General features: G+C 35.0%; 1 protein-coding gene across 7 annotated transcripts in view; it reads left to right on the top strand.

The window, feature by feature from the left end:
- The window catches only part of AAK1 (AP2 associated kinase 1), a 305,240-nt gene that overhangs the window by 236,503 nt on the left and 52,545 nt on the right, over positions 1–16,192 (top strand). For 2 of the 7 annotated variants that reach the window (XM_053718212.1, XM_053718213.1), the window contains 2 exons: positions 1,066–1,167; positions 5,044–5,154. The exons of 3 other annotated variants lie outside the window; for them this stretch is intronic. In XM_053718212.1, coding sequence (XP_053574187.1) covers positions 1,066–1,167; positions 5,044–5,154 — 213 coding nt within the window. The remainder of the gene's footprint in view (positions 1–1,065; positions 1,168–5,043; positions 5,155–16,192) is intronic. 2 more of the 7 variants (XM_053718216.1, XM_053718214.1) reach the window with 2 other exon arrangements.

Below are 16,192 nucleotides of genomic sequence, written 5' to 3'. Positions count from 1 at the left end.
AGAGTCACGTAATTTCCCTTCTCAGTTGAAGGAAGTTTACTATTAAATCTTGAAAGATTTCAAGGAAATCCCATGAGATTGCAGTAAAGCAAAGTGTGAACTCAGCACTTAGGTTGATTGACTGTTGTTCCCCCCCCCCCCCCCCCCCCCAAAGCAAATGTCAGTAAAAAGAGTAGCTCTGGATTACTCTAGTGAGATTTTTACATCTATGCTGCATCAGTTTTAAGAGATGTAGCATATAAGTATGATGTGCCTTTATTAAAGAACACTATTTGAACCCAAGCCCTCTTTAGATAGAATTCCACACATTGGATGCAGTAGTAATAAGTTAAAGTAGAGCTGCTTTTATGTTCCCTGATATCACTCACGGCTGCCTGCTGCAGCTTTAGTTCCCCTCTACTGGTTGCTTTCATAACATTGCTACGTATGCTGCTCAACACATGCACACTCCTAAGCCTACCTCAGTATTCCCTAATACTAAGAATACCAAGAATAAAGTTATAATTTGTAAAAAGAAAACTAAATTGGATTTTTTTGTGTGCTTTCTATCTCAATATCTGTATGTTCTTTTCTATCTAAGCCGGGATTGTCCCATGTAAGGCCGATCTGGCACAATGTTGAATACATTTTATCTGACCCCTGTCTTCTTGAGACTGAACATTATTTGTGTCTGTAAAATCTTTCTGTACTTTCTATCTTATAGAAGAAATATTTCAAGCAGCCAATTTGAGCTGATGAATATATATATATATAAACACAGGAATTTAGGGGAGATCTTGTATCTGTGTTTATCTGAGTCTGTAAATTAGATATTGATGAGTCCATGCTTACTTACTATACATAAGAACTTTAGTATATCTTTATTTTGATTAATAATATTTAAACAAATTAGTATTAAAAAAAAATAATCAAGCGGTACCTTAAAATAATAGCACCAATCTGAATGATTTTCTTTCCCACACATTTTTAACCCTTCCCTCTGTAAGTCGGTCTTATTTTTCTTTTTTCTTTTTCAACCTGCAACTTTTTCTCGTTTCCTGATGCATCATGTTTTCTTGGCTTAAGGGAAATCTGATCTGGTGGTGGAGAGTCTGATTCCTGGCCTAGAGCCTCCCATGCCTCAGCGTCTCTCATCCCAGGCAGACTCCATTGCTTCAAACCGCACAGGTTGGTCTTGATAATGCTCTGGGAATCCCTATCCCAGCTTCCAAAAAACAGTTTTTTTTTTTGTTTTTCCCTTAGTATTTTGTCTTAAATGTATATGAAGTAGTCCGTTATTAAAAGGGACAGAACTTGCACTTAAAAAAATTATTTATCTATAATAATCCCTTAGACTTTAAAGGGACACTAAACCCAAACTTTTTTCTTTCATGGTTCAGACAGAGCATGCAATTTTAAGCAACATTCTAATTTAATCCTATTATCAAATTTTCTTCATTCTCTTGCTATCTTTATTTGAAAAGCAAGACTGTAAGCTTAGGAGCCGGTCCATTTTTGGTTCAACACCTGGGTTGCGCTTTCTTATTGGTGGCTAAATGTACCCATTAATCAGCAAGTGCTATCCAGTATGCTGAACCAAAAATGGGCCGGCTCCTTAGATTAGATCTCTGGTTTTTCAAATAAAGATAGCAAGAGAAGGAGGAAACATTGATAATAGGAGTACATTAGAAAATTGCTTAAAATTGCATGCTCTATCTGAATCATGAAAGTAACATTTTGGGTTTAGTAATTCTTTTTAATAGTGTATTTAGTAAAAAGATAATCGGCTAAACTTTTTAAAATTATTTTGCTCAACCTCTATATGTTTGTCGGCTCCAGAAATGCACTACTGTTCCCGAGCTGAACATGAACGCTAAGCTCGTCCAGGTTAGCATAAATGTGTAGCCGCCATCTAATTCTGTTCAGCTGCTAAGTAGAAGCACATTGAGAGGCAACTATGGGATCTATCACAATCCTTTAGAAAATCTTACCAACCGATTTTGTCTACAAAAGTCCCTATAGACTTTAAAGGGACATTAAACACTTTGAGATGGTAATATGAAATGATAAATCGTATCTATAAAAAAAGTCTGCAATATAATTTATTTATTTTGTCCCCTTTTCCTGTAATTTCATTCTGACAATCGTGCTTTTCAGTTCCTATTTGAAATGGAAGTGCAGAACACTGTTAAATTCCACACAGCCATTGGCCGCACACAATAGTGACCTATTTATTACTGTCCCTAATTGGCCACAGCAGAGATTGAAACCTAAGTTACAACATGGCACCTCCCATTGTTTTATAAACACTAAAACATTACACTTATTTTGTAAGTATTTGAACAACTAATGAAACTTTAAAAAATACATCTACATGTTGTTCTCAGATTAATCTTTTCATTGACTGCATCACTGTAACTAGCATTTATTTAGTGTTTAATGTCCCTTTAAAGCAGACATCCTCCAACCTGGCCCTCCAGAGGTTTTGGAAGTACATTTCCCATGATGCTCAGCCATCTGATATGCTGGCTGAGCTTCATGGGAAATGTAGTTCCAAAACCGCAGAAGGGCCAAGTTTGAGGATGTCTGCTTTAAATGAATAGGTAGAAATTGAACGGTGCATTTACATTTTAAATAAAAGCATTGTTTGGAATATACTTCTATTAGCAGAAATGCTTCTAGTAAAAGTTATTTCTGTTTTTTTTAGCGGCATATGCACATAATCTATGAGTGATTCGTGCACCAGCAAACCCCACACCTTGTCAAAGAGTCAATAGTAGCTCATATAAAACAAATGATGTATTCACTAACAAAATACCCACCTGCAAACTGAGCAGTGTTTGAATACGGAGCCTCTAGTCACACTTAGCATATGTGAATATCAGGCTGAAACAGTAATAACTTTTACTAGAATTTTTTTTTAAAAGGAATTAAAATGCAAAAATGCTTATTTTTAAAATTGAAATGCATTCATGCGCATTTCAGTTTTGACCTTTCTATATCTTTAAAGGGACAGTCTACTTGAGGTTTTTATTTTTTAAAAAGCCTATAATACCTATTCCCCAGCTTTACATAAACAACTTTGTTATATTTTGCTCTATAACCTCTAAACCTCTGCCTGTTTCTAAGCACCTGCAGGCCACCTCTTATCTCAGTGCTTTTTATTAGCTTTTTACTACCAGACAGTGCTAGTTCATGTGTACCATATAGATAATGTGCTCACTCATGTGGAGTTAAAGGGACACTAAACCCAATTTTTTCTTTCATGATTCAGGTAGAGAATACAATTTTAAACAACATTCCAATTTACTTCTTCTATCTGATTGGCTTCATTCTGTAGATATCCTTTGTTGAAGAAATAGCAATGTGCATGGGAGAGCCAATCACATGAGGCATCTATGTGCAACCACCAATCAGCAGCTACAGTGCCTATCTAGATATGCTTTTCAGCAAAGAACATCACGAGAATGAAGCAAAATAGATCATAGAAGTAAATTAGCAAGTTGTTTAAAATTGCATGCTCTTTCTAAATCGTGAATGAAAAAAATGTGGGTTTCATGTTCTTTTAAGTAGGAACCAGCACTAATTGGCTAAAATACATGTTTGTAAAAAGCACTAAGATAAGGTGCAGTCTCAGAGCATCTAAGCAGAGGCTTATATACTGGTAGGCATGGGCGTATGTGCTGAAAGTGTAATTTGTTTGGTAAAACGAATAGTCTTGTGAACATTCGTTTTGGACATATCGAATGTTGATAAGAATGAAAATCTATTAAAATGCAGTAATCTAATGTAATTTCCGGTTTTCGAATGTTCATAATAACAATAAATATCGACATTCGAAATTTCGAATGTAACATTTGATTTAACAAATACTATTCAGAAGTTCAATAGTTCATGTGGTAGGGAATTTAGTAAATTGATACATCTCAGATACAAATATATAAATTTGAATGTTTCTATTTTGAATATTGCATATATCAAATATTACATTTAAAGAGAAATAAGAAATACTTTTACAAATATATAGATTAAAAATTTTTGAATTTCAATATTGCATAATTCGAATCGAATTATTAGAAAAATTTGAATCGAATATAACATTTAAAGAAAGCAGTAGAAATACTATTACATTAAACGAATGTTAGAATGTTGTGCAAACATACGAAATTCTAAACGAACAAACGAATGTGTTAAAATTTTAATTTTCCGAATCCCATCTCTAAATACAGGTAATCGCAGAGCTAAAAAGTATATTAATATAACAGTGTAAAGGGATTATCTATCTCTTTAAACCATAACAATTTTCAAGATACTCCCTTTAATGGGGAATTGTTTTGAAAAATCATTAGCTAAAATCTTCTAAAGCATTAGAATTGAACCCTATGTGCTCAACCCCTTTTACCCATAACCCCATTGAATGCAGTTTTATTATTTTTTTATGTCCCATACAAATATGTGATGTTTTTGTACCGATATATATTTTACAGCATTTGTTATCTCCAAGCTTAATTTACATATCCTGTTATCATGTGACCTCGTAATATGAAGGCTAGGGTGCCATGTTTGATTTGGTTGTTACGGAGGTAAAACTTCTGATAGGCAGCAGTTAGTACAGTATTATAGTTAAGAAAAAAAAATATCTCAGGATAGATGGTGTCAATAGTTTATAAAAAAAAAGTTATAATTGTTGCTGTGTTTTAGCTATTTGTAACACGCTAACAAATTCCTCAGGGCTTTATAGGGGCATAATTAATAAAGAAAACACAGGGATCATCAGACAGGGGAAAAGGGGAAGACTGCTCCCTGCACAACTTAAAAAATAAAAACAATATATTTTTAACAATTTGGTAGGGTTTTCAATAGGTTTATATGTTTTTTTAATGTTAGCATGTTTTTGCTTAATTCAATCCATTTCAAATCATGTAGTGTTTTGTGTTAACCATTAATTCCACTCACTGCTCTTCTGAGGAAGTCAGCCATGAGTGTAACCGTTGTTTCTCCTGCTCCTTTATACTAACCTTTTCCATCTCCTTAATGCTGCATTAATGGATAAAATCTCATCAGACTCCCTCACTGGGGAAGATTCTCTCCTCGACTACTCACTTCTCTCTAATCCAGCGGCTGACCTACTTGATGAGTTTGTGCCTGTAACTTTGTCAGCTCCAGCATCCGCAGGTAAAGAAAGGATATGTGGCTACAAACCATGTCGTCTCAGGACTGTGGGTTAATTTAATCCATTTATATATGTCTTAGAATTTTACCCTGTTTATTTATTTTTTATCCCTTCTGTACAAGGTTTATCGTCTTCTTACTGTGTCTGGGCCAAGAACAATTATTTCTTTGGGATGTGCAAGTCGTTCCTTCTTTTCTCTTTCTCTCTGCTTTTCCTTCTTTTATCTGTTCTTTTCTGTCTCTATATATGTATTTATTTTTTCTTCTTTTTTTTGTCTCCCTCTTTCTTTCCCTCATTTTCTCAGTGGAGAAAAAAATCCACAAAAGCTTTGTTTTTTTATGATAATTTTGACATATAGGTGTCAATCCTTCAAATCCAGAACCCCGTATAGTGAGATAATTGGCTCTCAAGCTAAAATTTGCCTTTCTCAAATGTATTGAGGTATCTTGCGGCACTGACGAGACTTCTAAGATATTGTTGCCTTTGTCTTTCTCTATATCTGTCATCTCTCAATCTCTCCATGTTTATTTCACTCTTTCTTTCCTCTCTCTGATTATCTATCTTTATCTTTTTTCTTTCTCATTATCTGTGTATTTTTACTTCACCTCTTGTTTGTGGAAGTTGACATTTTGTATTTGGGAAATATGCTTAGGAGGTCATTATTTTTTAATTCTAGGTAAACTTTCCCTTCTAGAGCAGTTTTGGAAGATACTTGCTAGATAGTACACTTCATAGTAACTACGCATATTATGAAGTCGTCTACACATCTGTTTACAAACTAGTTCTTTTTTATATACATTTCAGGAACATGCCCATTTTAATTGACATCTTTTAGTTTTTAAATAAATACAAATGTACAAATAGATTTTAAAAATATAAAAGCCAAATGTTCATGTTTATTATTTCTTTTTAGATATTATTTATATCAGGGCTCGACAAACCCAGGAGCCAGGGAGCCATTGGCTCCTACAATTTTACTCCTGGCTTCTAACTCTTTGGGTTATTCTTCATATGTCTATATACAAATACCACTGTTTGGCTTTTCAATATTCTTACTATCTCTTTTGTTCTTTCTCTGTAGCATTGATCTGCTGTAATTTGGAGTTCAGTCCATGTAGCGATATTGTAGATTACGTATCACCCAGCAATAAGTGACTGGATGTTTTCAAGCCATTTACTTAGAAACATGCAAGCTAGATTTGCTCAAAGGTAGAGCAGGGGCGTCTATATTTTACTCTCACTCTGATTGTTTCTCATTTTCTCTTCCTGACTGGCCTCATTTTTCCTAATCGTCTATTTACTTGTAGTAACTTTTCACCGGCTTATGGGTCTCATTCCTCCTTGCTTTGACTTCCTCTTAAAGGACATTAAGCTGCTGAACACAACTTCAGCGCTGTTCTCTTATTTAACCTTTTACAGGTCCATGTTATGAGGCAGCTCATTCTCATGCTTGGCTCTACCAAATTGGAGTTCACGTATTCTGTGGCAAGAGCTGTGAACTATTCACAGATCGTTGATATCGGTGTGTCTTTTTCACAGCTGAATCATCTCATGCCCACTAGAGAGTGTGTTTTAATACACAGTTTAGAAGTTACACAACATATACAAAAAAGGGTCCACATAAATAATATAGAGCAATCCGCCTGCTGCATAAAAGTAAATATCCAACGCTATCATGCAGGCTATACCAAATGGCACAGTAAAGTTGTCAAAAATACAGTAATGTCACTAATCTGTGAATGCACAGCTCTTCTGTCACAGTGCAAAAATACCTAATGTCCAAGATGGTAGCTCCTAGTATATAAAAAATTGGAGCTTGACCAACCGACACCAGTAAGGGGTTAAAAGAAGGGTAACGGCTTTGAAGAAAGCTACAGACAGAGGAGAAACAATAGCATGGTAACATAGTGAGTAAGAACCATGTTATCGTAGTTGTGCCCAACAGTTTGATGTCCCTTTAAGTTTTTTTATGACTTCGGTCTCCAGTCTTTTTATGACCTCTGTCTCTGTGACCTGTAAAATGGTTTCATTTGTGTAATTTTACAAATAAGCATATCTAGCACACTGATTTATTGACAGAAAGCAACGTAAGTCCTGGATACAACAGTCTAAAAAAGAGACATTACATCCCAAATTTGTTTCCTCCAAAAAGATTTAAAGGGACATAATGGTATATATTGATATGCGCATGAGTGCCTTTTTCCAATATATTTCTATTATTAGAAATTAATCTAGTTAAAGTTATAACAGTTTCAAGCACATGTGCACATCTGCTACTCATGCACCATGCACATTCATCAAAGCTGTAACAGCTCAAAGAAAAGGCTGTGGCATTTATCATATTAGTGATAAGCTAATTTACCCCATATAAGCTACTGCTACCTTTCTGAGCACACTTTGTATTTGCTGGTGTACAGGGTATGCATAGTATATGTGAACTCCTAGAATCTGTTTTGGTGAATTTAAATTTATTTGAAAAATAATTCACCATTGAAATGCACATTTCAATTTTGATTACGGTGCATCCTGTGCACACAAGCAGTGATGCGCATGAAATATGTGTGTGTGTATATGTTTGTAGATATGACACATTTTAATAAATGAAAGGCAACTTTTTTTTAAATCAATGAATACAATACAGTACATTAGATCATATAGCACATTTAAAATTTAGAAGAAATACATTTATATAATGTATCTGTGTGTATATATAATGTATGTATATAAATATGTGTGTGTGTGTGTGTGTATATATGTATATGTATGTATATATATATATATATATATATATATATATATATATATATATATATATATATATATATATTCTATCTGTATGTGTATTTACCGCCCTGTGTGTGTAAATCAAAATTTATATATACTGTATGCCATTCACAGTTGATAATCTTTTATTTGATTTACATAGTCTGTATGTGGACTGAAAATAAAATTGTTACATTCTTTACTCTTGTACATAACTTTATTGAAAAGCCAATGTAATTAGCTTTATGTATTTTATAACTCATGTAATTTAGGTTTTGTGGTCTATGCAAGGCGAATCTAACCTCTTGTGGGTTAAATAAGTCTGATCCCCACCCTGTTTGTAAGCGTTTTTTCAAGGAGGTCCTAAGATCTAAAGATGCCTTTGCTCAGATTATTCTGTATTCTCTGAAACTCTCATTGGTTGCTTAATTTTTTTTTATTTTTTTTTTTAATATGAGTTCTGGAAAAATAAATGTCATATATGTGAGTTGCTAAAAGTATAGCTTTTGCTTAAAGGGACAGTCTACACCAGAATTTTTATTATTTAAAAAGATTTTGCACAACCAACAATGTTATATTAATATACTTTATAACCTTTAAACTTCTAAATTTCTGCTTGTTACTAAGACACTACAGACAGCCTCTTATCCAGGGACGGAACTACCGGTGGTGCAGAATTCGCGACTGCGACCGGACCCGGCAGGTCCAACCCTCAGGGGGGCCCCAGCTTCAGCACAACAAACTTTTTTTTCTTCAACAAACTTTTTTTTTCAACAGACTTTATTTTTTTTTTAACAGACTTGTTTTGTTTTTAGAATTGTTCTTTAGCGGCTGCTGGGGCTGAGCACTAACATTTTTAAATCAGAGCGTTGCCGCGGGTTACCATGGCAACGGTCTGAAACATTTGCTCCTGAGCGGGAAAGAAGGAGGCAGGAGCTGTCTGCGTGAACGCAGCCAATTACGCTGCCGCAGTTAAAGCCTAGTGAGACAGACAGACAGTGAATGGAACTTAGGAATAGGTAAGCCAGTGCACAGACATTGCATTGCTAAACATAGGAGCTGCTATCTACTCGGTCATTGCGACGATGCGACCCTATAACCACGCAGCACAGCTGATATTAATGTGAGTATTAACTAATTGGCTGCCAGCCGCTGAGCCCACAGATAAACCCTTCTGGTAGCCAAGTGTTTGCAGCAAACTAATTCTGTGCCGATTCCTGCTTTAACTGACTAAGTAGGTAATAAGCAAACGGTCATTTATCATCAGAGCAAAAGCAGTGGTTCTGTCTGTGCTGTAACCCCTAAGACTCCTTAGAAAACATTATTATGTCATTAGTAAAGCCGTGGCATAACTTGACTGGGTTTATTACAGTAAATACTCATTTGGCTTTACAGACCAATCGTCTGTTTTATATGGTGACAAATTTCCGTCTCGCTATACAGGACAGACAGTAGCTGGGAATAAAAGGAGTTTCTAAAACTAGACGAGAAATGGTATAGTTGTATGGAACAGCCTACCGGTACTGGAGTTAGTTACTGTAGGTGGATCCCAAAGTTCATTACAAAACTGGCACTTGATGATTCATATGAATAAAAAGATCAAGCATATTATTATCAAACGACTGTGAAGAAATTGGTTGCTGCTTTGTTAGGACTTTGAAAAGGTGGTTGTTGTGTAAGACCTGCCCCTTGCAAATAACCAGCCTTAGGTTTCTATTATTGTTGTGATTAGCTTTATAGTCCGTTTCAGGCTGTTTTTTTTTTTTTTTTACTGCAGATCCTGACAGTTTCCATTAGGAGCAGCTTAGTGCTGTGTAGTAAAATGACATCAGTCTTCTTGTACCAAACTATGCAGAGCACACAGAGAGGTTGCACACACTATTGGTACACTATGTACAAATACAGTAGTCTAGTAACATTATTTTAGAACAGATCTTGTTAACCCCATCAGATCAGTTATGGACATAGGGACTGGTAAGGATCTGCTGGAATTTTATGTTAGCCAATAGAGCAGCTGCATTCATTAAAGGGACATGGAAGTGAAAATTCTTGGCATACTATACTAATAAAAGGACATTAAAGTAATTATTTTTTTATATTTTATAAATGTAGAGTTTATAAACCAGGGATCAATCTGCATTAACTGTTTCACCAGCAGATTACAGACTGTGTCCCTAACTCACTATACTGGTGGGTTAAACAGTGTCACTATATACAGTAATAGGGGGTCAGACCATCTCACAGACTGTGGTCACAGGGTACCTCCTTTTGCAGACGTAATCTGATTCACATTTTTTTTTCTGTGTTAAATGTGAAAAAAAAGATATGTATTAAATTCACCTTTTTTGGGGGAGGGGGGGGAGTAAGGGGGGTGGGGGGCCCTTCTTAGATTCTTGCACCTGGGCCCTGTGGTTTCTAGTTACGCCTCTGCTCTTATCACATGCTTTTTTATCTGATCAAGGGGCTGTCAGAAAAGGCTTAGATACAAGGTAATCACAGAGGTAAAACTTATATTAATATACCATGTTGGTTATGCAAAACTGGAGAATGGGTAAATAAAGGGGTTATCTATCTTTTTAAACAATAACATTTTTAGAGTAGACTGTCTCTTTAAAGGGACACAAACCCCAATTTTTTTTTTCTTCTTTCATGATTCAGAAAGAGCGGGATATTTCAAGCAATGTTCTAATTTACTCCTATTATACATTTTTCTTAGTTCTCTGGCTATCTTTATGTAATGTATTTAAATGTAACCACCAATCAGCAGGCGCTACCCAAAAATTTGCTGGCTCTTATGCTTACATTTCTGCTTTTTCAAATAATCATAGCAAGAGAACGAAGAAAAAATTATAATAGGAGTAAATTAGAACGTTACTTAAAACTGCATGCTCTATCTGAATCATGAAAGAAAAAAATGGTGTTTTGTGTCCCTTTAAGAACGAAATAAGTAATTTGGGTAAGGTTTTGTACCTTGAAAACAAATAGCTAATTGGGCAAGACACCGGATTATTATGTGCTGCGAAATTGCTTCCATACTTGCTCTTATTACCAAACATCAATGTAATAAATGTTACACCAATTGCAACATAGACCATTTTGTCAATTTAGATGCAATACAAATCTGAGGAATGACACTTGCCTTTTATTTCTGAATGGGGGCAATTATTTTATTGTACAAAGACAGAAAATAATTTAATTATACAAGTTCTCTTCAAAGATACAAAATAATAAGATCTCTCATGTACTCTTTTGATATCATCTTCTCTAAGGGCCGTACCGCTTGAAATAGATTTTAAAAAAAAATAATCCCAGAAGTCTGTGGGACTTTTTCCCCTTTTCCTATGTATACACTGTCCCTCCTCCTTGCTTCAGTTTTATTTCAACCTATTTGGGCTTATTTTTTATTTACAATTTAAATAAAAATCATCTTATTTATTTATATAACAAAATTTAAAAAATCTTGGTTTAAGTAGATTGTACAAACTTCCAAATTGTATAAGATTCTAACACTCCCATTGAAAAGCCAGGGCTAATTTTGAGGTTCCTCTAAGACAAGACTACAGCTGTTTCTGCTCATGGCTATTAAACCTTATAGTTTAAAACTTCAAATACGGAAAAGGGCTTTCTTTCTCTTGTAAGGTGTATCCAGTCCACGGATCATCCATTACTTGTGGGATATTCTCCTTCCCAACAGGAAGTTACAAGAGGAGGAAAGTGGTGTAATATAGTTAGTTTTTTCTTCAATCAAAAGTTTATTGTTTTTAAATGGTACCGGAGTTGTACTATTTTATCTCAGGCAGCATTTAGAAGAAGAATCTGCCTGCGTTTTCTTTCATGTAATTAGCAAGAGTCCATGAGCTAGTGACGTATGGGATATACATTCCTACCAGGAGGGGCAAAGTTTCCCAAACCTTAAAATGCCTATAAATACACCCCTCACCACACCCACAATTCAGTTTTACAAACTTTGCCTCCCGTGGAGGTGGTGAAGTAAGTTTGTGCTAGATTCTACGTTGATATGCGCTTCGCAGCAGGCTGGAGCCCGGTTTTCCTCTCAGTGTGCAGTGAATGTCAGAGGGATGTGAAGAGAGTATTGCCTATTTGAATTCAATGGTCTCCTTCTACGGGATCTATTTCATAGGTTCTCTGTTTTCGGTCGTAGAGATTCATCTCTTACCTCCCTTTTCAGATCGACAATATACTCTTATATATACCATTACCTCTACTGATTCTCGTTTCAGTACTGGTTTGGCTTTCTACTACATGTAGATGAGTGTCCTGGGGTAAGTAAGTCTTATTTTTTTGTGACACTCTAAGCTATGGTTGGGCACTTTTATATAAAGTTCTAAATAGATGTGTTTAAACATTTATTTGCCTTGATTCAGGATGATCAATATTCCTTATTTCAGACAGTCAGTTTCATTATTTGGGATAATGCATATGAATAATTAATTTTTTTCTTACCTTAAAAATTTACTTTTTTTCCTGTGGGCTATTAGGCTCGCGGGGGCTGAAAATGCTTCATTTTATTGCGTCATTCTTGGCGCAGATTTTTTTGGCGCAAACATTTTCTTTGTCATTTCCGGCGTCGTACTTGTCGCCAGAAGTTGTTTGTGATTGCGTCATTTTTTTGACGTTTTGCGCCAAAAATGTCGGCGTCGCCGGATGTGGCGTCATTCTTGGCGCCAAAAGCATTTAGGCGCCTAATAATGTGGGCGTCTTTTTTTCTCGCTAAAAAATATGGCCGTCATTATTGTTTCCACATTATTTAAGTCTCATTGTTTATTTGCTTCTGGTTGCTAGAAGCTTGTTCATTGGCATTTTTTCCCATTCCTGAAACTGTCATTTAAGGAATTTGATAGATTTTGCTTTATATGTTGTTTTTTCTATTACATATTGCAAGATGTCTCAGATTGACCCTGGATCAGAAGCTACTTCTGGAAAAACGCTTGACTGAGTTCAGTCCTACCAAAGCTAAGTTCATTTATTTTAAATGTTATGAATGTTTATCTTTAGCTATGGTTTGTAATAGGTTATCATGATAAACTTTTACATGCAGAATCCATTAGTATTTATGCTTTATATATTGCCATTCTTTTTACATCTTATGTACAAGAAATATTTAGAAGATTTTTAAGAAATATTTTTCTGATTCTATTTTAAAGGCTTTGTCTGACTTTGTGCCTTCTAATAAAATTTTTAGGTCTTTTTCAAACTTCTTTTTTATTAAAGTTTCAAATGACCAACAACATACTGATTTATCCTTCTCTGATGATGTTTTTTCTCATTCAGAATTTTCTTCATCAGATATTGACACTAACAAATCTACTTTTTTATTAAAGTACATTTGTTCTTTGTTGAAAAGGTGTTGATTATTTTGGACATTAAGGTAACTAGTTCTTTTTCAAGACTAGCTAACACTATTTCTGCTTATTTATTCTTCTGTGTTTTCAGAGGTTTTTTTCCAATTCCTTATACTAGGGAATGGAATAGGCTGAGAATTTTCTTTTATTCCTTCTTCAAAGGTTTTAAACTATACTCTTTGTCGGCAGTTTAATTCAATTTGGAGGGTTCTCCAATTTATTGGGGCTATCTCTACTCCTACTAATTATGCTATTGTTTCTATAGCAAAATAGTATTTATTTTCCTTTAGATGGTTGTATCTTATTTATGGAAAATTATTTAGTTTCAGGTACCTTTCTTGGACCTGTGATTTATTTGGATGTTGCAATTGCTTCAGTTTTTCTGTTTACTTTAAGATCAAGTATCAGATTATGATTTATTTTAGCATTGTTAAAGGGACAACATTTACTAGACTAGGTGCTGTTGCATTTATCTTGTTGTTTTGCATTTATTGATTATGCAAGTCCACTGTATTGTCTGGTCCTTTAACTGGACTATCATGCTAATAATTTCATTTGTGTCTTCATTTTATTGAATATTTTCGCAAATGAGGTTTAATATATGTCTTTAGCTGTTTGAGCTAGAAGAATTTTGTGATTTCTAAAAATCCATATTTCTTTTGTTCTAAGATAATCAATTATTTGTTTTATAATTGGATTCAATTCTTAACTGTTACTCTGGGCTTCAAGATTGAGTTCTAAGACTAAAACTTTAAGCTTATACTAATTTGGTTGTTCTTATTAAGGAATGAATTCCTGAATTCTTTCCCACGTAACATGTTTTTAATTGGAATTTTTTTCAATTCGAAATCAGCTCCCTTAAATAGCGATGTATGTGCCGTATTCCAGCTTGGCTGGCAAGGGGCAGGTTAAGACTTTTTGGAAATTTATTTGGTTCTATTCGGTCCAAATTTCTTTGATTTTATTCCAGTAAGGCTAACACTTTCTTTAAGTGTGTTTCGGTCCTATTTATTTTGGGTACTGTTGAAGCATGGCTGGTCACCTGTGGGGTTCAAGCGCTGCTCAGACCTGGAATCTTCTGGGGTATTTCTTCCAGTTCCACTTTTAGGAACTGGGTTTTGGAGTTTTTTATTCAAACTATTCTGCCTTTTTTTGGTCAGTGATAGCATTATTTGTTTTCATTAGATACAATAAATGCATATTTTTTCTGTATTTATTCAGATTATTTTCTGAGGATGCGGAATCTCATATGATTCACTTTGTTCTTCAGGACATAGTTAGAGGATCTTTTTTTCAAAAGCTCTTGATTCCTCTCACCAGGGTCACCTTTTTTAGGTTTCCAGATAGTTTGTGTCACTGTCTTTGTCTCTATCAGACAAGGGACAATTTTATTGGGTTCCGTCTGTCGGTACCTTTAGTCTCTATTATTTCCTTCAGTTGCTATATATGCATAGAAGTTTTAGGTCTTATGGCCACAGCATTGGATTCAATTCCCTTTGCTCATTTTCAATAAACAGAACCTTTCCAGTCTTTTATGCTGAATTATGGTGCAGGGATTCTAGGATTTCGCATTTTAAATCTTCAAATCCTAATATTTATCTCGCTTGATTTGGTGGTTAAGATCACCATCATTTAGTTCTCAACCTGGACCATGATCTCTACAGATGTGAGTCTTTTTGGTTGGGAGGCTGTCTGAGGATCTCTGTCAGCACAAGGGGTTTGGAAATCTCAGGAGGCGAGATTACCATTTGATATTTTAGAACTCTGTGCTTTCTCAGAGTTTTTCAGTTAGTTTCTTTTTGAGGAAGAGACGTTTATTGTTTTTCAGACAATATCACAACTATGGTGTATGTCAATCATAAGGGTAGGACTATCAGTCCTTAGGCTGTGACAGAAGTGTCTCGGATATTAGCTTAGGCTAAATCCAGCTCCTATCTAAATTCTGTGGTTTTTTTTCCCAGGTATAGATATTTGGGAAGCGGATTATCTCTGTTAATCAAGCTTTACATCCGGGAAAATGGTCTCTCATACCCAGATATGTTTTTCAATTTTTCAGATGTGAGCATTTCTAGAAATAGATCTGTTGGCATCTCATCTGAATAAAGAACTTCCCAGGGGCCTATTCAGGTCCGGGGATCCTCAGGCGGAAGTAGTGTATGCATTGACATTTCTTTGGAAATTATCTTTTTGCCTATTTCTTTCCGCCTCTAGTTCTTCTTCCAAAATGATTTCCAAAATTCTTATGGAGTATTTGTTTGTTATGCTGGTGGCTCCAGCATGGCCTCTCAGGTTTTGGTATGCGGATTTCATTCGGATGGCCAGTTGCCAACCTTGGACACTTCCGTTTAAACCAGACCTTCTTTCTCAAGGCCCATTTTTTCCATCAGGATCTCAAATCATTAAATTTGAAGGGATGGAGATTGAACGCTTGGTTTCAGGCTTCTAAATCTGTCTCTAGAAAGATTTATTATTGAGTCTGGAAGACCTACTTTTCTTGGCATTCTTTTAAAATTCATAGAATTTTATTATTTTTTTCAGGTTGGTTTGGATAAGGTTTTGTCTGCAGTTCTTTGTTAGGACAAATCTCTACTCTTTCTGTTCTTTTTTCACAGAAAGATTGCTAATCATCCTGATATTCATTGTTTTGTTCAGGCTTTGGTCCGTATCAAGCCTGTCATTAATTCAATCTCTCCTCTTTGGAGTCTCAATTTGGTGCTGAGGGCTTTACAGGCTCCTCCGTTTGAAACTATGCATTTTCTGAACATTAAATTACTTTCTTGGAAAAGTATTGTTCCTTTTGGTTATTTTTTCTGCTAGAAGAATTTTTGAGCTATTTGCTCTTTTTTGTGAATATCTTTTTCTGATTTTTCATCAGGATAAGGCGGTGTTACTTCCTGATAGTCATCATTTTTTT

Source organism: Bombina bombina, chromosome 6, assembly GCF_027579735.1.
Source record: "Bombina bombina isolate aBomBom1 chromosome 6, aBomBom1.pri, whole genome shotgun sequence".
Classification (NCBI taxonomy): domain Eukaryota; kingdom Metazoa; phylum Chordata; class Amphibia; order Anura; family Bombinatoridae; genus Bombina; species Bombina bombina.
The sequence above is the reverse complement of the archived record's forward strand: the minus strand, read 5'-3'. Positions and strand labels throughout refer to the sequence as shown.